The 23,076-nt window shown below is 31.6% G+C and overlaps 1 protein-coding gene across 1 annotated transcript; it reads left to right on the plus strand.

The window, feature by feature from the left end:
* The first annotated feature begins 217 nt into the window (after positions 1–217).
* SNRPG (small nuclear ribonucleoprotein G) lies at positions 218–14,758 on the plus strand. The gene is made up of 4 exons (XM_085812988.1): positions 218–377; positions 531–553; positions 9,674–9,798; positions 14,612–14,758. Exons 1-4 carry the CDS (start codon positions 346–348, stop codon positions 14,663–14,665), a joined length of 234 nt encoding a protein of 77 aa, XP_085669114.1. The 5' UTR covers positions 218–345; the 3' UTR covers positions 14,666–14,758.
* The last annotated feature ends 8,318 nt before the right edge of the window (positions 14,759–23,076 follow it).

Consider the following 23,076-nt stretch of genomic DNA (forward strand, 5'->3'; position numbering starts at 1 on the left):
TCTCCGAACATCGCCCCCAAAAGTGTTCTTTACTCTGATTTCTGCTGCTAATTAGTTATTTTAGCACCTCCTGTTATTTGTTTTTCATCTATAAGCAAATAATTACAAGTATTGACTATGAGTGGGGCATGTAACTGAACATTTTTAATAATTGCTTGAAAAATAATTTTCATTCTGAAAAGTTGGTAGAAGCGAAATTACGATCTGGCAATAGTATGTGTAGAAAGAAGCTTTGTTAGTTTTTACCCCGCGGTGTTGCTGTGAAGTATAGTTTCGAATAACATCGTTTGATTTGGTGTTAGATACTATTATTCTGTAATTGTGTAGCATTTATTACTCACAAAAATGAGTAAGGCACAACCTCCTGAGCTCAAGAGGTATGTTTAAATGTAATATTTTATAATAAAGTGCAAAATAATGTTCGTTTGATCTATGGGTGCCATTTTGAAAAATGCTGCTTTTATGTTTAAATAATGTATGCAAATATATACGAAAAGTAAGATATATATATATATATTTTTATCTTTCAGATATATGGATAAAAAGCTTCACTGTAAGTATTGTTATTATAATTTTTTTTTTTTTTTTTTTTTTAGTTTTCTTTTGTGAGTCTATTTTGTGACTGTGGTTTTTTTATTTATTTGAAATTTCATAAACACTATTTAATTAATACTGTTTTATCTTGTGTTTCTGTGGCACTTATACTGTGGTAGACTTCACAAAGCAGCGGGTTTAATATACATCTGCATCTTTATTATGCGGAATATTTGAATATATGCGAGATCTTTTGAAATATGGAACTTAAATTAATGCCGACGAATTAAAAATGAATATATTGAAAATAGGCAGTACAGTAGTTTGCTGCAGAAATTTGTGTATTTTATGTATTCCTTTTTGTCGTTTGCTGTGTGTGAAATCACACCCTTTATTGTGTAGTATTGCTGGTATAAAAATGTATTTACGGGTGCCCCTCGTCGATTTTTGGCGATACGTGGACGCCGAGTTTGTGCAATTCTTTGACTTGTTATTTCGGCTTTGTGTAGTGGGGGCCAAAATAGCAAGTCAAAGAATAGCAGAAACTCGGCATTGTGCACTCACTCCCTTCACTTTGTCCATGTGCACATTAATCTGTTTTCACGTAAAAAGTCAAAGGAGCACTCAATTCTACACTGGAGCCAAACAAAAAATATGGGTAAAGTGCAGAATCGCCTACAAACAGTTTGATGCTCTTTACAAGAGTAAGAAGAATTTTTTTTTTTTTTTTTTTTTTTTGTCAATTTTCTTTGAACTTTTTAAGTGAAAATAGGTCGATGTGTACATGGATAAAGGGAGTGTGCAATACCATTTTTGTGCAATTCTGTGATTTTTTTTAAAGTGAAAATAGGTTGATGTTACATGGATACTGAGTATGTGCAATTCTTAGAAACACACCAAGCAGTGGGTGATTCTGCACTTATCCCAAAAATATAATAATATCTCAATAACCTATCTTTTAAAACAAACAATGAAATAACATAAAAGAAATTTATCTTATAGCATCTAAGCACTACACAAAGAAAATTTCCATGTTTTCAGCTTGTGGCACACAAAATTCCCTATCAGCAACCAGAATCTTTCCTCATGTTCCCTCTTTAATGGAATGCTTTATATGGTGAGCATTTGAATCTTCTTGTGTCAAAGCCATCTGGACGATCTTTATGTTTGAACATATGCATTTCCTTTGTACAGACCAGACAATTATAATTCCGTTGAATTACAACTAACAAAGTTACTTGTGTACTCAACCATTTAAAAAAAAAAAAAAAACCTTCCGCTCTCTTGTTCTATACCACCAAACACTAACTTTACCATCAGCAGCCATTTTACGTTGCACAATGTGGGACGTACTTCCTAACTGACATCCAACAAATATTTTCCCATCGGTCAAATTCACCGCAATCACGCAACTAATCACATCATAATAGCTTCGATGGAAGTTGGACCTCATGTCTTAAGTACTATGATGCCACACTACTTTCTTCAATTCATTTGCATGGCAGAAACCACAAATACTTATTTCTGCCAGAAAAGTTTTGTAATTAGCAGAAGCTTATAAAATAATTGGAAGCAAATCATAATATTACTTTAATATTGGGTAGATAAACAGTGGCTTATATGTGTTAAAATTTAGGTCTGTGGCATACCTGGTGGGGAAGTGCATCTGAAAGAATTTTTTTAGTTAGATTCCAAGAAACTTATGCTACAAGAAAAATTTATACAGCTGCTTTTAGAAAATATTAGGTTGACACGAGATGTGTTCAGCAGCGGGAGTACAAACATGAATTAAAGATCTTATTGGACTGACGTCTTCATCTTTAAAAGTAATTGGTCAACAAATCAAATTAAAAATTTTGTTAGAGAACTTTAGTATTTGTGGTTCATGAAGTGAGAGAAGTTATCCAACGGGACCCAAATAACAGTTGGACAGGATCTTCCTGTGGACTGTCTTAAAAAAGAAAGATAGGTTTTTTTAGGGGGTTGAAGGGGAGTATACATCTAAGAAAATTAAAGAACAAAATTTGAATAGAGGGCAGATAAGTTATATGGATGAAGCTCGTTACTTTTGACTGTCTTCTGAGCAGATGTGTTTTGGATTGAACTGCCAATAGAGAGAAGTTCCCATAGCTGATCTTTGGAATATGGTAACAGGTAGTTTGGCGACATTTTGGAGGCGATAAAGGTTACTACCTAGGACTTTGGTAATAATGTGAGAAGTATTCAGTTCCGATTACGCATTATTTTGTGTGAGGGAAATGAGAGATTGTGAGATATGTCATGTGACATTAATGGACGAATTACAGTTCTTTAATCGGAAAAGGGGGTAAATTTGGAAAAATTATTTTGTATTAAGCTTGATTGTGTGTTGTGTGAAATAGTGTTGATTAATTTTCGGATTGCATGGCGCTAAAAAAAGAAAAAAATCAAATCATTTTGATATTATGACTTCAATTTTTGAAGTTGCATATTTAATGCACTTGTTTTTAATGTGTATAAATATAAAGAATATCACATTAATAGAAATAAATTTAAAAGGCAAAATACTAAAATCATAACTACAGTCAAAAGTCGTTAATCCTGACTCGTCGGGACTTCGGCGATTCCGGATTATCGATTTTTCCGGATTATAGATCATCAGTTTAAATCTGGTAAAATGGCATGCAGAAATTATAAAATTAAAAATATGAAACCGTAATTTATGAAATAAAGAACAATTATGATCTAAAAGGTATCAAAATTTACAAAAAAAAAAAAAAAAAAAAGGCTTAATATTTATTTGTTTACTTTATTAAACATTTCTTTCAATGTAAGTTGTTTAAGTTGCTTCGTTTTTTATGTGATAATACATTCTCTTTAATTCCATAAACAGACATAATTTCTTGTTCAGTTACAAAGTTCCGCTGTTCAAGTCCTATAATTGCTGTGTCGAGAATACCGACTAATTTGTATATCGAAATTTTTTCGTTTTCAATAACCTCTGTCACTTTCTTCGCTATCGGAAGCGAATTATAATGACGAGGCATTTGATTTAAATCATATCAAAGACGGAGTACATCGAGAGGAAATACCACATTTGGTAAGCAATTATAAGCCAAATAAAATAAAAACATCTGCCCTTAAGATAAGGATAGTGTTGACAGATCAACTTCCAATTCATTGCGCTCTGCGGTGTTAAAGATAAACAAAGTTTAGATAAACAAAGGATATGCCTTTATCCATTTTTTGCAGCAATTCCACTTTTTGTTTAATGGACTCCGAAAGATACTTTCGCTTTGTATATCCTTTACATATTAGTAAATATATATCGGAAATTCTATTTGAAATAATCGAAAGTTCAAGCTTACTTTTATAAAATTGCTCTAACAGTCTGCAAAAAATAATAAGCCGGATCCAATTCGAAGATTAAGGAACAATGTAATCTGCAACATTAACTGAAATAGATAATTTTAGCTTAGCTTATCCCGTCCGTTATACATTAAACACGCATTCGTAAACGTATTTTACGCACGCGCAGACGCAAATTCGCAGCAGTTTCTGCGCATGCGTCAACTCGACGCATGCGCAGAAAGTTTGTAGCTTTGAGGTCCGGATTATGGGTGTCTGAATTAACGACTTTTGACTGTATACACTGAAATAAATACTATAAACACGAAAAAAATTTACAAATATGAAAAAAACTAAACAAGAATTACTTGTAGGTAATTAAATTCCAATTTAAAAATTCGGTAAAAGTTTACATTTGGGTGCCCCTTGTTTTTTGGCGATTCTTTTTTGACGCCAAGATCTGCGCCAGGAAGGCACAATTCAAGATGGCCGCTATACAAAATCAAAATAAGAAGTCAAAGAATTACATAAACTATGTGTCCATGTACACATCAATCTGTTTTTTACTTAAAAATTATCCTAGAATTGCACAAACTAGGCATTGCGCACGGGCTTAAATTTGTCCATGTGCACATCAATCTATTTTCATTTAAATAAAATCAGGAAGTTAAAACTATCATGGTAACCAGAATGTGTTAAACATTAAAAACAGAAGTGAGCTTTCATCACCGAAATTTGAAAAAAATTGTCGCTAATCGAAGGGGCACCCAATTCTACATTAGAGCCAAAAATTCTGCTGTGTGTGAAATAATTAAAAACAAGTATCCACACACAGTGTTACATTGCATATTTCACACTCAAAATACATTGTTTGCTTTTGCTTTTTCTTGGTTTTAGCACATACAACGCATCTTCTCCTACCTTTTCTGTCGACGTAAATTTTTGGAAACCGTCTTCCAGTTAGACGGAAAGGTGGAGTGTCCGGTGATTTTGAACAAGTTTTTAACCCTTTGTGGATCAGTGTCCCACTACATGGAATACCCAACTTGAATCGCTTCTGAATATTTTTTTTTTTTTTTTTGTGATACAAAAAAATTTGTTTGAAAAAAAAAATTCCGTTTAATTTTGATGGTTGTACTCTATATTCTTATATATTTTTTACATTTTTCATACAAAAAGCATGTGCAGAATCATTGAATAAAATGTGGTGTTCCATTAGCAGGAACACTGTGCCGTGTTAGTGATTCTCATTCCCGTTTATTTACAATAAATGTGTAGATGTTTTTTAAGTATGTATATCTTATAGCTTATTTTTCTTTATTGTTAATATTAATTGCAGTGTATTTTTATTATTAGTTTTCCATAAATGGCACGGAGAGGTCTAACTCTTTCCGAAGCACTTAAGGTTCTTCATGAATTACCCTCCGATTCTGAATCAGAGCGTGAAGATAGAGCGATTATACATTCCTGAAACACTTGTGTAATCCGATGATGATATGTCGGATGAAACTCATTTATTTAATGAGAAGGTTGACAATCCATCTCACCGAATCCCCTCTACACAGCCTAAAGTTTTTACTTGGAATTCTAAACATATTGATGCACGGAACAGAAGCCGCACAAGACAAGTTTTGTGCTCAAAATCTGCATATTTGGTTTGCGCTTCTATCAAAAAGATGTGACATGATTTGAAAATTTCACAAAGCTATGAAATCGAAAAATTTGTAAATATTTTTGTATATAGGACTTGTGTACATACATATATTTATCTCATTTATCCATATATATTCAAGAAAGTTGTGTATATGCAGAAAACTATATATAAAGCTATAATACAGTGTTTTTCATTACTATACATAAGCTTCTGCTCATTTCCATGCTTCACTGCAATGCTCGCCTAGTCGCACATGATGTGGAACACTGCACTCTGGCGGTGCAGTGTTCCACATCATGGAACACTTACAGAATTGAAACGGTAAGTACAGTTTTTACAAAATTTTACCTGTATACACTTTTAGGCCTAGATAGACTGCATACAAATTTTCTTGTTGAAATATCGAATTTAAAGTATAGTGCATCACAAAGGGTTTTAAGTAAGGTCTCTTAGCCATGGCTAATGGAAAGAAACAATGTCCCAAAACTTCTTCAAAAGACATTCAGAAATAATTCTTAGAAAACTTCCTTTTTTCGTAAATCAGAAACATCGTCCACGATGACCGGAAAGTAATCAAGGAAAGACCCCCCACTGGCGAGATATCCGTTACTAATCACATCAATATATACATTATATGTAAATACATTATATACCAAAATATATTGCCTGTGTCATTATATGTAATGACCATTCAAGGCATTATATGTAATAATCTACTAAATCAAGGGGGGAAAAAAAAAAAAAAAACACTTGCTCTTTCTTGAGAATGGTGAGCAGCAAGACTCATTATGTGTCGAGAAAGCTGATAGTCTTTCCTCTTCTGTAATTATGTTGTAATGTTACTTTTTAATTAATCAAGAAAGCTTATGTTAAGTTTCAAAATAAAAAGAAAATTCTAAGCAAATAAACAAAAATGCCTGTTACCCTTTATTTCACAGTTGTACTTATAAAGAGCTGTGATTTCCAGTGTGTTTATTTCATTAAATCTCTCAAAGCCAAAAGCACAAAACAGAAACTAATGACAGTACATAAAGGTCAAATTCCGTATAAATCAATCCATGTGAAAACAATTACCATTTAGCTCCATTTACTGCCCTTTAAAAATTCAAATAAATTGATCCGTTTTAATGTCACATATGCGAGGCTGGGCTGGTAGGAGTGGAATCGTTGTGCTGTGTATACGTGACGCTGGTCCTGAACGGGTTAAAGAAATGTTCTGAAACTTCCATAAATGGGTCATTTGCACTAATAAAAAAGGATGATTATATGAAGAAGTAATATTCTTTTGGCTCGTATAAATTTATTGAAAAAGGAAATATGCTTTTATATATTATCAGGAACTCATTGTTCTGGATTCATTGTAATCCCATTTAGTGGATATGGTAAAATCCAAAGAAAAAGAGCTTAGCACTGATGTCTGATACCAGATGCGCTTATAAAAGTTTTAAAGCCACTGGATCTCTATCAATATAATTTTCAAGCACAAGCTATGAAAGCAAATTCCATTCCTTCCCAGATTTCCAATGAATAAGAAGGCTGCTTTATGGGTTGATGAAGCATGGCAGCCAGTCTGATCGAATACGATAGTGTTATTTTTCATTAAAGAAAATGAAAATAGGGATAACTAAATGAAGTGATTTAGAACAAAATGCTGAAAGTGACCTTGATAATCATTTGTAAAACTGATTTAATTACAAAGAAATAAATCAACACTAGGAACATCTTTTCTGTAACGAACCTTTTTTATGAAAAACCACTTGCAAATGTAAATTATTCAAAACAAACCAGAATAACTATTATTTTGTATGAATAATAATTATTTTCCATTAATTTAACATATAATAGATACATTCAGATGAAAAATACAAATATTGTACGAAACATAAAAAAAAAAAAATGTCAGTACCTTACTATCAGTAATACCATTGTCTTCTTGCAAAAGATATCGACTTACTCAGCATATTCTTGTGCACATTCGTAACATAATTTTTGTGTACATACCAGACAAATTGGCATTTTACAACTTGCACATAAATACGAAGTTTTCAGCTCTTTCTTTTTCTCCAATATTTTGTTTATGAAAAGGACTTCCCAATCGCTTTTACGATCTGTATTTTCACTCAATTTTCCATATGCTCTTAATCCTGTAAGAAGAACTATATTATGCGCGGGAGTTCTCACGTTTTGTTGAGGTTCAATAGATGACCACTTGAAGCGGATACCTCCCATAACAATGTTTTATAGATGAAATGGATTCAGTCTCTGGTTCAGTGCATTCATTGTCAGATTCAGAAAATTCTGTTGTCGTGGAATGTGAACTTTCATTTGCAAAATCTTGGCATTCATCTTCATCGCTAAATTCACTTTCCGCTTCATCAAGAATTCTTTACAGCACTTCTGCATAACACGAATTAGAAAAATTTATGATATTTTTCGGACTGAGTCTCAGAGCCATGTTTCCAGACAATGGAGTAGAATTTCACAATGAAGCAGGTGCAGAAAATGTTAGCCAATATGTGAGAATTATCAAGGTCACAAAAGGAGGAGCTAGCAGGAGAATCCACTCGGACGGTGATAGGAACAACACCGGTAGCGGACGGTAACACCGGTAACGGTCTGTGAGAGGGCACCTCCCCAGTTGCGGGTTAAATGGCATCTTTTGGAATGCTTTGCTGTGGCATATGCATTAGTGCAGCTGTAAGCGGTTTTTTTTTTCCCTTGTATTTTCCAGTACAGTAAAAAGCGTTAATCTGGACTTGTCGGGACTTCGACGATTCCGGATTATAGATCATCAGTTTAAATCTGGTAAGATGGCATGCAGAAATGATAAAATTAAAAATATGAAACTGTAATTTATAAAATAAAGAACAATTATGATCTAAAGGGTATCAGAATTTACAAAAAAAAAAGCTTAATATTTATTTGTTTACTTTATTAAACATTTCTCTCAATGTAAGTTGCTTCGTTTTATGTGATAATACTTTCTCTTTAATTCTATAAACAGACATAATTTCTTGTTCAGTTACAAAGTTCCGCTGTTCAAGTCCTATAATTGCTGTGTCGAGAATACCGACTAATTTGTTGATCGAAATTTTTTCATTTTCAATAACCTCTGTGTCACTCTCTTCACTATTGGAAGCGAATTATAATGACGAGGAATTGATTTAAATCATATCAAAGACGGAGTACATCGAGATGAATTACTACATTTAGTAAGGAATTATAAGCCAAATAAAATAAAGACATCTGCCCTGAAGATAAGGATAGTGCTGACAGGTCAACTTCCAATTCATTGCACGCCGCACGGCGTCCCCTCCCCGCCTGCCGCAGAGCAGTGTAAAATTGATAAACAGATTTCGGAATGGTTAGAGAAACAAAGGATATACCTTTGTTCATTTTTTGCAGCAATTCCACTTTTTGTTTAATTGCCTATGCACATGCATCAACGCCATGTGTGCGCAGAAAGTTTGTGGCTTTGAGGTTCGTGTTATAGATCATTCCGGATTATGGGTGTCCGAATTAACGACTTTTGACTGTATCGCTCTTTGCCTCGTATGTTCATGCAACATTTGAAAAGATACCCATCTCACTTAAACTTTGAAAGCCCAGCTCAGTTGAATCACCATTGAACTTTTCCTCAATCTTCTGATCGACATTTTTGAGAAATTTCACATTTTCAGTTTTTTTTGGGGGGGGGGATACAATAACACTTATTGCCTTGATTCCTTTACAATTAGATAAATCTCTAATTTTTATGTTAGGAAGAAACTTTCTTCGTAATTAAACCAGTGTTATTGGTTTTACTTTTGACCAAGCTTTTGCTACTCTCATGCATAATGCCGAGTGTACTTGTGCCACACACAGATAATCCACACCCGGATAATGAAAGTACATTAGTTTTAATTATGGTTAGAAATCACATGTTCTGTAGTGAAGAAAATTGTAAATTATATGAAAGTTAAAAGAGAAGACTTAGATGTTGTCTTATTAAAGTGAGAACTGCGTAAACTTTTGAGGACATTTGGAATTTGCATGTTACATTTAGTTTTACCAGTTTTTTAGAAACTGAATTAAGGATGCTACCTGTTATAAAACACAGAAATTTATGTATTAAAAATGTATTCATTTATGATTAAATAGTCAAAATTTAATTTGCAGTAAAACTGAATGGTGGACGACATGTCACAGGCATTCTGAGAGGATTTGACCCTTTCATGAATTTGGTAATGGATGAGGCAGTTGAACAGCTTAAGAATGGTGAAACCAACAATATTGGAATGATTGTAAGTTATTAGATTCTTTGCTTACTTTATTAATCAGAATAACATCATATTATCATTTTGTATTTCTAAAACTAGAAAAAACGTAAAACATTAAAACAAAACTAGTTTCATTTAGTGTAAAGCCTGAGATCCAGATTTGTCAGGAGTTGGCAATTCTGGCACATCATATCATTTTGTATTTCTAAAACTAGAAAAAAAAACTTAAAGCATTAAAACAAAACTAGTTTCATTTTGTATAAAGTCTGATATGCAGATTTGTCAGGACAATTCTGAATTTATAATTTTTCTGTATTTTATATCATCAGTTGAAATCTAGTAAGATGACATGTAGAAATTTATAAAATTAAAAATAGCAATTTATGAAATAACAAAGCGTTTATGGCCTTAAGGGAATCAAAGTTTTAAAAAAATTTAGTGTTTGTTTTATTAAATATTTCGTAGTGTAGCTTGTTTAATTTGCTTCATCTTTTTGTGCTAATATTTTCTCTTTAATTTTATAGATAGAAATATTTTCTTGTTCATTTACCAAGTTCAAGACATGTATAGCATGTAAAAATTCCCGCACCAAAAATTTCGGTTTCGAGGGCCGTAAAAAATCGCCAAACTGTTGTTGATGCCAATGCTGCCAAAAATAATTGCGGCAAAAAAAAGAAGTATAATAGTAAATAACTATTTAAGATTGATGTTTTAATTTAGATGGAAGGTTAATTTCATATACTTTTTTATTATTTTCATTTATATGAAAAAGGCTAAACATGACTGGAATGGAAGCATAAGAGTAAATAACTATTTCAGATCATTATTATAATTTATATAAAAATTGCTAAACATAACTGAATGGATGCCTGCATCGCTATTTCGCTACCGTGTTATCACTAAAGCATAATTTCATCTCGTTGGTTGTTCAAACGTAATTTTCTAAAATGCATGATGCCTTTTCTTTGAAAATATTCTCAGTAAAGTGCAGAATCGCTCACTTATTTGTTTGCCACTTTTTACAAGAGTAAAAACAATTGGATTTTTGTCAATTTTCTTTTACTTTTTAAGCGAAAATAGGTCGATGTGTACATAAAGTAAAGGGCGTGCGCAGTGCCATTTTTGTGCAATTCTAGGATTTTTTTTTAAGTGAAAATAGGTCGATGTGCACATGGATACCGAGTATGTGCAATTCTTAAAAACACGTCAAGCAGTGGGTGATTCTGCTCTTTACCAAAAATTCCGTTGCTGAGTTTTCGTCATGGGCAATTCCCAAATGGTTAAATCAATAGGATATCAAAAAAGGATTTAAAAATTAAACTAGTATTTCAATGGCGTCTTAAGAAATATAGAACTGTATAAACTTACACAATGTGAAATCAGTGTGTACGCTAGATTTGGCTCGCTGTTAAATGGGCACGTTTGCTAGATTTGGAACTTTTGCGCACACATTTTCACTGCAATTGTTTTATGGCCCTCGAAACCAAATAGTACCAAATTTTCTTATCTCAAACCTGTCACTTTCTTCACTATTGGTAGCAATATTTTCTGGATTTAGAACCATACTACCGATTTTGCTGACCGTTACATGATTGATGATTGGGCTTTGTCATCGCTATGATAATCTTGTGTTGTGTCATCTTTATTTATGACTTCTCTATAATTTTCTTCACAGATTCTATTAATTGGACAGTTGTGGTTTTTATATGCAAAATCTGAAAATTTTCAAATTTGTGGTTATCATAATAAAGTTTAGCTAATGTACACTATCGGCGATGTATCGTGAGATTGGTGACTAAACACATGTTGTTCCATTAAATTCTATCTTGCTTTTATCACATGCTGATGAAGTTAAGCCTGAAATATCTTAGTTATTGCATTACCGACTGTCTTCCCATGCTTAAGGCTTATACGAGTTCCGAATAAACAAATTCTTACATTTTACCCAAGGTTAGCACTATACATTTTGTGTGAGTCTGAAATTTCTCCTGTCAAGTACTTCTGTAAATTAAAAAAAAAAAAGAAAAAATTGCCTTCCCTAAATTTTGCCACCCACACTGGTCTTGCGCTTAACTGAATAATAGATCAATCATTTTGAATTCAAGCAGCACAAAATGTAATCTTTTGGCCTATGAGTATCATTTACAAAATCTTTTTTTTTTTTTTTTTTTTTTTTTTGGGGGGGGGAGAGAAATTTCTCATTGCCATCAACATGCTCAAACTCCATAATAAAGTTGGCTGAAATTTCAAATCATCATATTATTAAATATAATGAAAGATACCAAGCATAATATTATGAAAGATATACTTTCAATTCCTAAAATTAGAAAAAAAAGTGTTTAGATATTTCTGTGTAAGTCATTTCTCAAGCTGCAGTGTGTTGATAATTAGGTGGGTGGTGAAAGCAAAAAATAATAATTTTTGGTTTGTCAGGTTGTCATCAATGTGAAAGTGAAGTTGAGAATTGGGACTTATCATGAAAAAATACTAAATGTGCAAGCTTAAAGCATAAAAAAGTGCTATCGCATTATCTGACCAACCGCCCCGCAAAGTCGCCAGTTGTTGGGTAACGTTTTGGTTACCTAACATGTGAAAAAAGTAGCCATTTTTTAAAAATGAAATAGTGGTGAAAATTACATAAAAAAGAAATTAAATTATCAAAAATTAAAACTCATGAAACATACATAATAAACTAGTAAAAATTGTGTAAAGTAGATACCCATAACAAAATATTAAAAATTCCATAAAATAGTAAATCAAATTGATGCAACAAAATGCCATAGTAACAAAATTTAGAACAGCTGTAGGACCAGGGTGGCGAAACATTTTTCGCGAAACAATCCACGATTTTTGCTTACCTACATTTTTAGTTTACCTTTCAAACTTAAACTCTAAAATGTTTGAAATGAGGTTACATTTTTGTGTGCGATTTATGCTATAAGTCTGAAATAAAAACAAAAAAAGTAGATAAGTGTGAAGTTCCTCACCAAAAATGATGACAAATTTAAACGGTTAAAGTTTACAATTGAGTGCCCTTTTTTTTTATTCACTTTTGACGCCAAGATCGGCACCAGGAAGGCACAATTTCAAGATGGCCACAACACAAAACCAAAATAAGAAGTCAAAGAATTGCACAAACACAGTGTCCCTGTTCACTTTGATCTATTTTCACTTAAAAAAAATCAGAAAATTGCACAAACTCAACATTACGCACTCCCTTGACGTTGTCCGTGTATGCATCGATCTATTTTCGCTTAAAAAAATGGGAAGCTAAAATCAAGTTATAACTATTATAGTAACTAGAAATGGGGTTTCATCACCAAAATTTGTTGCCAGTTAAAGGGACTTCCATCATAAAATTAAAGCAGTGCAACAATTAAAATAACTCTGCAAAATTAAAAGAATAAAAAGCAAACTTTGTTCAAAACCACATTCTTTACCCTGAACAATGTTTCTGCAGATTCATAAAAATCCATCAGAAACACAGTTTTTCTTTTGAATTTTTATATCAGAGCTGCACTTCTGACATCTTGAGTTCAGCCTCAAAAGTCCTGTATCCCATAAAAGCTGCAAAAACACGCTTCTGTCGGCATGAAGACAACTATGAACAAATGCTTCATTAATAACCCCAATAGCATATCTTCTCGAACTAAATGTAGCTTGAAAACACGTGGCTGATTTCTCTCCACATCTTCCTTCATAGAACTATATGCCATTATTCAACATGTAACTAAAAAACCACTACGATGAAATAAAACCATATTCCCCATATTTCGTTTGTATGGTAACCCTTAAATCGCATTATTTTGAATAGTTTCATTCTATTAGAAATGTGGTTTTGGCAACAGTTTTTCATTCAATTCTATACTGGACTGCTTTTTATGATGATGATAAAGTTTTGTAAGGTAAAATTCTGCGCAGTTTTTAAAGTTTGGTGTTCCCTTCAGACATTTTCCCGGTACATTTAAAAGCCAGACGAAGACTGGCGGCATAGCTGCTAGTTTATTATAAGCAATAATAACGAAAATGTGGTTTACGCACTTTGTTAAAATTAATTGAAAGTATGACCAATGACTTTTTTCCCACTCCTGGACAATGAAGAAAAAGGAGAGGAAAATAGGTTGCTATAAAGTAAGAAGTTCGCCTTGTGAATTAATTATTCTTGGTGCAAACTGGAAAAGTTTGCCAAGATAAATTTTTAAATTTCTCACCAAAAATTATAAAATTCAGTATTTATGCATAATTTGAGTCGTAGAATCAGAATATAGAAAAGAAATGGTTATTTCAGAAAAAGTCTGATTTTTGTGTCAAAATACCTATGTTAGAACAAAGCTATATATAAATCTAATATATATCCTAAGTCAGACTTTTGAGCCATGGAAAACACAAGTTGAATTCTGTCAATTGACCCAGTAGAAGAGAAATTAAACTTCCCTTTTTTTGTTCAGTGTACAAAAAAGAACTGTGAAATTTCATTTACATTGCTTAGTAATATAGTATAATGTGCTGTCGTGTACAGTTCTTTTAATAGCACATTATTCAGTGTTGGCAATATTCTTATAATTTATCAATTAAACTTGACTAGTTACATATATTAATGCAAATATTTTGTATATGCATCTTGTTCATTATTATCTGCTATGTGTCTCACTTGCCAGTATGGTGGTATTACTGTACATGGATTGCATTAAATTTAGAATGCTTTGAGAGCCACATGTATCTTTTTTACAGGTTGATAGATGTGCATAGATATAATTTGTGTAAAGTTTTAATTCCCACTTCATAATAATTATATAAAATTATCTTTTTGTATTAATCCTATTTCTTTCTCTTCTAGGTTATTCGAGGCAACAGTATTGTTTTACTTGAAGCATTAGATCGAGTGGCTTGACATATCAGATCGTGCATTTTTCATATATCAACTTTCATTAATAATTTTTGCATTGTGTCTAATTTGTAATAAATGTTAGAGTTGCATTTTTAATGTTTAGAGTTTTATTTTTAACTACAAACAGTAATGTGATAAGCATAATAGCATGATCAAGTATATTGGAGAAAAGTGAATAAACTGGGCTAGTTTAAGTATGATTAAAAAGGTAATTCTTTAATTTAAGACAAATTCCACTAATTGAAAGGAAACAATTTCTTTTCACAGTTTTATTATATTAAAAAAATTTCCTCAAAAATTCATTCTGTATTTTAATTTGGCATACACTTAATATTATTAAAAAAACTGGAATATAGCTGTGATTAATAAACTACAAAAGTAAATTTTATAGAAAAATTTTCCATACCTTAACAAGGTTCGTACGGTCCTTAACAGTCCTTAAAAATTCTTAGATTTTTTGGAATCGAAATTTTGGTGCTTAAAAGTCCTTAATTTTGGTCAAAATCGGCAGAAGGTCCTTAATTTTAATCATCTTAAATTTCTGTCTGTTTTTTCGACTGCTATTTTGAATGTAAATTAGCTTTTTGGAGGAATATTTTTGGTGATTCACTGACATATATGGTTATCTTTGAATGGGTTATAATTTGTTTCTATTTCTAATATAAATGATGGGATACTTTAGTTTCTAAGCAAGAAGTGAAACATAAGCATTTTGAAATTCATTTTTTCTAATAAAGAGCTCTTAAATAACTTTTTGATTATGGAGATGTGAATTCTTTTATTTAAACGGTTCTAAGTTTGACAATTTTAAAGATCAGTTTCTATAAAAAAAATTTTAATTCCAAGATCTGAGGATTTTTTGACAATTTTTTTTAAAACACTGTAGCATTGATAAATTTCATTAAAATAATGGTAATATATTGAAATTATATTTAAAAAAAGTAACATTAAAATAAAACATTTTTATTTATCGCTGTCGTATTATAATGTTTCATTTTGGCAACTTGTACAATATTTGAATTTGAAAAATAAACAAGGTATAATGCTATGAAGCACAATTTATGAAACAGCTGTTAGCAAATGCAAATTTAGCTAGCACAATTTATGAAACAGCTGCTAGCAAATGCAAATTTAGCTATGTAATTACTGAAAAATGTCTTCTTTTTAATTTTTTCATAGTAAGAGTTTTTCCCATGTAATTGTCTCAGAATATGCATCAGTTTTTTCTTATCAAATTAATTTTTCACTAAATATTTCTGTCTTTTTGCTGTTACAGAATTGGTAGGGATGAAGTTTTTTTAGGGTTTTAGACATTGCAGCTTGGAAAGTTTAGAAGGATTTGAAGGCAAGATTTATTGACACACGACTGTAGAATGTTCAAGAACTATGTGACAAAATGAAAAATGTCTTCATGGTATCAACACATAATGGATGTATTTTACAGAAAGTGTGCAATGAATTTCTTACTTTTTGGAGAAGTGTGGAAGAACAATGGAATCATAATATTTGAATGTTTTACTTCTGATACTAGAATCTTTTTTTTAACATCCCTTTATTTCTCTATTTTTCACTAGACATCACTTTCTATCTTCCCTTTATTTTCTCTATTTTTCGCTGGACACAAGCATGGAAAATATCAAAAATGCTTCTAATCTTATCACATGGACAGGCATTACAGAAAGGAATTTTTTTATTAATAAAAAAATTGAAAACTTATAATTTAAAAGATTCATCTAATAGGTCTTAATGCATCATACACAGAGCTGGCATAAGGCATTTTCCCACCTGATGCAATCTCTGTTGATTCTAAATTCTGCTGCCTAGTGCCTTTCTAAATTCTGCCTTCAATGCCTGTTCTAAATTCTAAAAGTTTTGCCACTTCTAGGTTTTGTTGTTTGGTGTGTCACTAAATTCTAAAAATTCTATCACACCAGCTCTGTAACCGGTTTAACAGGTTACAGAGCTGGTGTGATATTATTATATATATTTCATGTTTCTAAAGAAATAAAATTAGCCACTTTTCCTATACATTCTAAATGCAGTTAGTGTTCTTTTAGAATAACAGAAATCCTTAATTAAATCCAAAAATTTTAAAATGGAAAGGAAATATGTTGAAGAAAGAAACTGAAATCATACAGAAAATTATTCTTCAAAGATATGTGCAGTTATTATTATGTAAACTACCTAATTGTTTTTGATTTCAGCCTTTATTATAATTTCCCATTTGTTTCCTCATATGATAGAGTTACTGAGCCAGGTTAAATTAAAATTAAATTGTGTAATCTTTGACCACTAGTCTACATTTTTAGTTTGAATTAGACTGTTCTTGTTTAATTACATCAGCGTGAGCTGTAATTGATTTTGTTAGCATCAGAACATGCCTTTGTTTTAAGTTCTTTTCAATTAAGAGGCTTATTTAAACCTTTCTCTGATGTTGTAGTTACTTTCAGCCATAGCGATAATTCACGTCTGTCGGGGGGTTTGGGACTTTACAGGACGGTTCCTGCTGGGGTTTAGCTGAGCTAACGGAGTCAGTTCCCTGTGTTGACTAGCTCCGCTATGTCTGCAGTTCAGATTTTTCAACTTGCTACCCTATGAGAAAAAACTAGTTTTGGAGATGGGTTGGCTACGTCTATTTTCTCCGTTAGCTCAAATAAACCCCAGTGGGAACGGCCCTTACCAGATCAAGTAAACCCCCATAGGTACATTGTGGAGAGGTTGACAAGTTACACTTACCAACTGTGCTTACATCAGGCCTTTCAGGTTTATTCTAATCAGCAGGTCTCTCTCTAGACAAGCAGCAGCGGTGATAACATTGTCTTTTGTTATAAATCATGTTGATTATGATCTTACTTATCATTTTAATCTATGCCAGTTGATATAAAATCTACCTGCTATTTACTAAAACCTCTATGACTTTAAACTGACCAAGTATGTGACAAAATGAGACATAAAAAATAAACATAAAGCTAACTGTTAGTAAAATGTTAATGTCAGTTATCTTCTTTCAGATATGTCCAATTATTATAAGTGTAAAATATTGGTACTTTTCCATTTTGCCAGCACCAGCGATAAAGTCGCTGAAAATCGTACAACTTATACCAAACAAAATATCCTCGCTGGTAATCTTTTACGCTTCATTTTCAAAACAAGTCTCAGCCATTTCTTAGATTGATTTTTTCTTTCAATACTGGTATACAATTACATAGATTTTTTACCCAGACAGTTTAATTTTATACCCTAAGGCCATTCGCGGTAATTAAGTCATTTAGGATGCAATCACACCACTCACCTGAAGGCGAAAATATAGAAAAGGCAAAGTCAAGGGTTCAATTCATCCATTCTAATGAGAATGCACTAGCGAAGTAAAGCAGTGCGGTTTTACATAATTTCGGAGTAAGCTATTCGTATGAATTGAAATAATTCTTGCATTTAAACTTGTATTCTAAATAAAGATTTAACTTGAAATTAATGTAGATAATTGAGGGAATTAGATTTTTGTAGCATAGTTGGGGTCACGTGATAAGAAATTGCGAATCAGAATGTACCGTGAAAGCATAGCAAGTTCTTAAATTAATACCTTTTTACAAAATTTTAACAGATATTAAAATGTTCATACCTTCAAAATAAAAATTTCTTATAACTAACATTTGTTAACATTTTTTATGTGTATACTGTGTGTTGTCGCCAATAAAGTCTGCTTGGCAAGATTTGTGCCGGCAAAACGGAAAAGTACTAAAATATTTAATGCTACTTGATAAATTGCATAAAGTTTATTTTATTCTCACTTATTAATAATAATTATGTTAATTAATTCATGTTTAGTAATAATGCTTACTACTTAAGGATCTATTTTATTTTTAGAATGGTATTACAAAAGTGAAATTCAGGCATAGATAATATTAATTGTATTTGTTCAGTTCCCATTTGCTTATAGGTCCTTAAAAGTACTTAATTTCCATGTGCAGAAATGTTTATGAACCCTGCTTAATGTTATATTAAAAGAAATCTTAAGACATGGACACCCGAATTTTGAATATTTTTTTTTTTTTTTTTTTTTTGCACTTATTTCGTATTTTATACAAATTTAATGAATTTTTATTTAACAAATTCCTGAAGTGTGAAAGTGAAGTGGCAGAGCTGTTCGAAATTGGAACATTTTTATATTTAGCACGCGAGACTTGGCATTTGGTAAAATGCAAGATAGTTTTATTTCAGTTTTAATCCACAAATTCGTCTATTTGAAAGCTGTATGCTGCCATCATATCAAATAGAATACTAACTACCTCCATGCACTGTGTGTTACCATTCTGTAAAGCATAAGATATCTAACTTCAAAATTTAATCTCTGTGTTACTGAATAGCAAACTAAGAGATTGAAAAGTTCTTAAAAATATTTTCTCTGTTTTAAAATTATTGATTAAATAAATATGCATTTAAATCATGAGATGACTAATTAGAAATATTAAATAATTTTATGGCATGATGCTTGTAATGAGCTGGACAGATGAAAATCATTATATACATTTGTGGGCTGGTCAATTGAGCGGCTACTTAAAAAAATGGCGAATATTTAAAAAAAGTCGCAAATCCTAATTATTTTGATTTTATGCAGTGTAAGTTCAAAGAATGTGATATGTGAGAAAGTTAATAATATAAAGAAAAGCTTTAGCTCATTTAGTAAGAAAATTGAATGCTGGTATGTTGAATTGAGAAAAGGTTTGCCAAACACCTAGCACTGTAGCGCGAGTTATAAACATGCTGCTTTTAAAAATTTTGGTTTTGAAGTGTATGTGTTCAAAAGAAATTCAGGCAAATGAAAAATTTGTAGCATTTTTGTTATCACATGTATTTTTAAAGTAAATTATTTGTAATATGTTATTAATGGGGAAAAACCATGAAAATTTTCCTTCAAGCAATGGATTCAGAAATTTGAAACCACTTCGAACTATGGTAAGCAGTTTTACAATCAGCCGATGGTATCTTGAAAATTAAATTTATGATTTATTTCATTAATTATAAATGATGTAAAACAGATTACTATGTTCTTTATATACTACATATCATCTACACTTTATCATCACTTAATGCCCTAGCATCTAGCTGATTATTTTGTAATAAATATAAGAATATTTATCAAGACTTCCAGCACATGACTGCACTTTATAAAAGAATTCTTAATTTACTTTAAGTTTGATTAGACTGTTTCTTACAGCAGATAAGCACACATATCAATACTGTTTAAAGATGTATTCAGGAATGCTTCTTCTGACAATGTGCGGAGAAGATAATATGAAGTGTATGTTAAAAGTAGTAGTAGCTACGTTTCCATATTTAGATACATTTATGCAATTTTTGTAGAGAACATTCCAATGTTCTGAGAAGTTGCAAAATAAAACAAATTATTCTGTTACAGTCATGTCAAATTTTCTAGTTTACCTAAGGGGGGGGGAAATCAGTTCTTTTTTCAAGGGCAGTTTAGTTGATAATTTTAAATGAACTGCAAAGATAAGATATCATATTTAAAATTCTGTAGTTGCAAATTTGCTTGAATTTTTAACTCGTGTACCAGAATGTGTTATTTTGCTAGTTAATACAGTCAAGGTTCTATTCATTTAAATTTACAACAATATAAATTAGAAAAATTTTGATTACAAATATGATAAATCCATGTTAGCTTCCTTTATGTAATTTAAATACATCGAATTGTTTGTGCACATTCTTCAGTAATAAATTTATTACTTAATTAAATAGGGTTAGAAATATACACAAATTGAAGATGCCATAAATAAGTTCCATAAGGGTGTAAATATTCCTTAATACAAATTTGTATTTCGAAAATAAATAAAGTATTTAAAAATTATAAGATTTGTAGACTAAAATTTTACAGTTGCAATGAACTTATTACAATGCAAAACATCTGGATTTTATAATACTGAGAAAATATATGTTTTACATTATTACATGTACAGTTTTAAATAATTTGCAGTGTATAATTGCATTTTTGTACAATGTTTTACAATTATAATAAATTTTATTTACATTTTAATTCATACATATATTATGTTACTACGTATTTTTATTTAAAAATGCCTTTAGACTAGAAGTCAATTCTAACAATGCATTATTACCAATATTTGTAGCATTAAGTAATTCATTGTGACGTCTTTCATTTTCTTCTTGGCATCCGTCATCGAACTCTCTCTGTTGCTTGCAGTAATCCCAAAACCATTCAGGTGCAGAACTTTGTTTTTTGGTTGAAAGCTTACAAGGATTTGGCAAATGTTCTATTTCTAATGTATTATCAGAATTTAGCGATGAAAGATTACGTTGTTGGTAGTATACATTAGTATCATCATATTTGCTCTGCTGTGTTGAGACTACCGTTTGTTGAGCAACACCATCAGCAGTTGAAAATATTTCTTAGAATAATTTCAAATATGGCCAAGTTGACCATACACGCACTCGTTTTCAGTTATGATCAATGACTTTCTTGTATGTGGCGTATAAGTTGTACCATTTTTTCTCACAATGTACCCAAATCACGGGAAAACTTTGCGAATTCATCTCATTTGCAATATTCATCCATAGATCTCTTTTCTTTACTGTATTAGATAAGAAGTCAGAGCGTTTCTCTTTATATAACGTACACATACCTGCCAATTTTTACGAAAATGCGTTTGTCTTTAGGATTTTTCGATCGTAATCCATTTTTTTATTTTTTTCCTTTTTTAAGTGTTTTTAGTGATTTTTGTCGAAATTTTAGAATTTTTCGCCAATTGCATCGTGTTTTACCGCCAACTACCGACTACTTCGGATTCAGTAATCTGCGGTTTCTCCCAACTCGCCGCTTAACCAGCCAATCCAATGCCCTGAACTTGTTTCTCCCACTCTTTTCTTTGTGGGCGCCAGATTATTTTTTCGCGTTCGCTTCAGCAGCAAGGGAATGACTCGGCGAGCGCGGATTGTCGCATTCTGTTATTTTTTTTTTTTTTTTTTTTTTTTTTTGGTTTTGTTGTTGTTTGCGCGTCCTACGAGTTTTCTTAATACGCCGTTGTTACGAAATGAGTTCAAAAAAACCGTATTCTCAATACTTTTGGCCTGCCTACAAAGTCGAATTCCCAACAATTAAAGAATCCTTCAACGGAAATAACTATGCATTTTGCAACGTGTGCGTGTGTGACTTCATAATAAGTCACGGTGGAAGAAGCGACATTGTGAAGCATGTTAAGTCTAAAAAGCATGAAGTTAATGCTTTGGCTTTGACAACGTCAAAGAAAGTGGATGATTTTTTTCAAATTCAGCTCCGATGTCATTTTGGCAGAGTGTTCGCATTCCTCATCGAACACAACGTGCCGCTAAGCGCTGCCAATCACGCCGGTCGACTTTTCAGACGGATGTTTCCCGACTCCAAGATTGCTCAGAAATATGCTTGTGCTCGCACGAAAACATCTTCTATTGTGAACAAAATTGCTTGCAATGCACAAAGTAAAACGATAGCTGCACTCCAGAATTCAGCATTTTCAGTGTCAATCGATGGCAGCAATGACAGCGATTGGAAGCTTTACCCCATTGTTGTCACATATTTCTGTGACGTTTCTAATAAAATGAAAACTCATCTTTTGCGTCTTCCATTGTTAAATGGAGAAAATTTTTATTTCAAATAAAAATGTAAAATTAAATTGATTTGTAATATTTAGAAGCCATAAATAATATTTAAAACACAGAAGTTATGCATAATAAAACACATTATATTTTTAATAAAATGACAACAAAGTATCGGTTACCATAAATAACTTATCCAGCAATGGGTTTACCATAAGTTGTATTGCTCGCCAAAATCCGTGCAACCGTCTACCAAAGTAGCACCCACTGGTCTGATTATTCATCCATCTCGGATGCTCTTATGGTACACAATATTAATTGTGATAAAAATGACAAATTTCATGAAATTATACTTTTCTTAAAATTAATTTTGAAATAATTTTTTTCTTAAAATTTTGAATTCATACAGTACAGACTTAATTTAAACATGCAAAAGTCATCCTACCACTACCCCGTGAAAAAAACACCTTTGTTGAGCTAATGTATATTAACATTTTGATATGAATGCATTTTAATAAGCAATAAAAGTGAATTAAGGTAACAATTTATATTAGTGATATTATTTTTTAAATATTAAAAACATGATTACTAGGGTCTGGATTTTTTTTTTCTTCAGTAATGAACTGATTCAAAAAAGGAATGAACTATTTTTTTTTTCAACAAAGAAACACACGCCAAAACTTAAGCAAGCATGTTTTGCTCTGTTAAAGTGTGGGGTACCCATACATCATAACAGTTTACATTCTCCAAATGATTATATACTGTATTTTTTACAACGTTTAGGCTGTCTGATAGTTCACAAACTGTAT

This window comes from Stegodyphus dumicola, chromosome 3 (assembly GCF_044657685.1).
Source record: "Stegodyphus dumicola isolate Sdum_Otavi_A_Nest chromosome 3, ASM4465768v1".
Taxonomy (NCBI): Eukaryota; Metazoa; Arthropoda; class Arachnida; order Araneae; family Eresidae; genus Stegodyphus; species Stegodyphus dumicola.

What these genes read in the sequence shown, in the direction of transcription:
- SNRPG (XM_085812988.1), top strand. Translation starts at nt 346, where the DNA reads ATGAGTAAGGCACAACCTCCTGAGCTCAAGAG. An exon ending in CAACCTCCTGAGCTCAAGAG is followed by an intron (nt 378 to 530) that starts GTATGTTTAAAT and finishes TTTATCTTTCAG; the next exon opens with ATATATGGATAAAAAGCTTC. An exon ending in CCAACAATATTGGAATGATT is followed by an intron (nt 9,799 to 14,611) that starts GTAAGTTATTAG and finishes TTTCTCTTCTAG; the next exon opens with GTTATTCGAGGCAACAGTAT.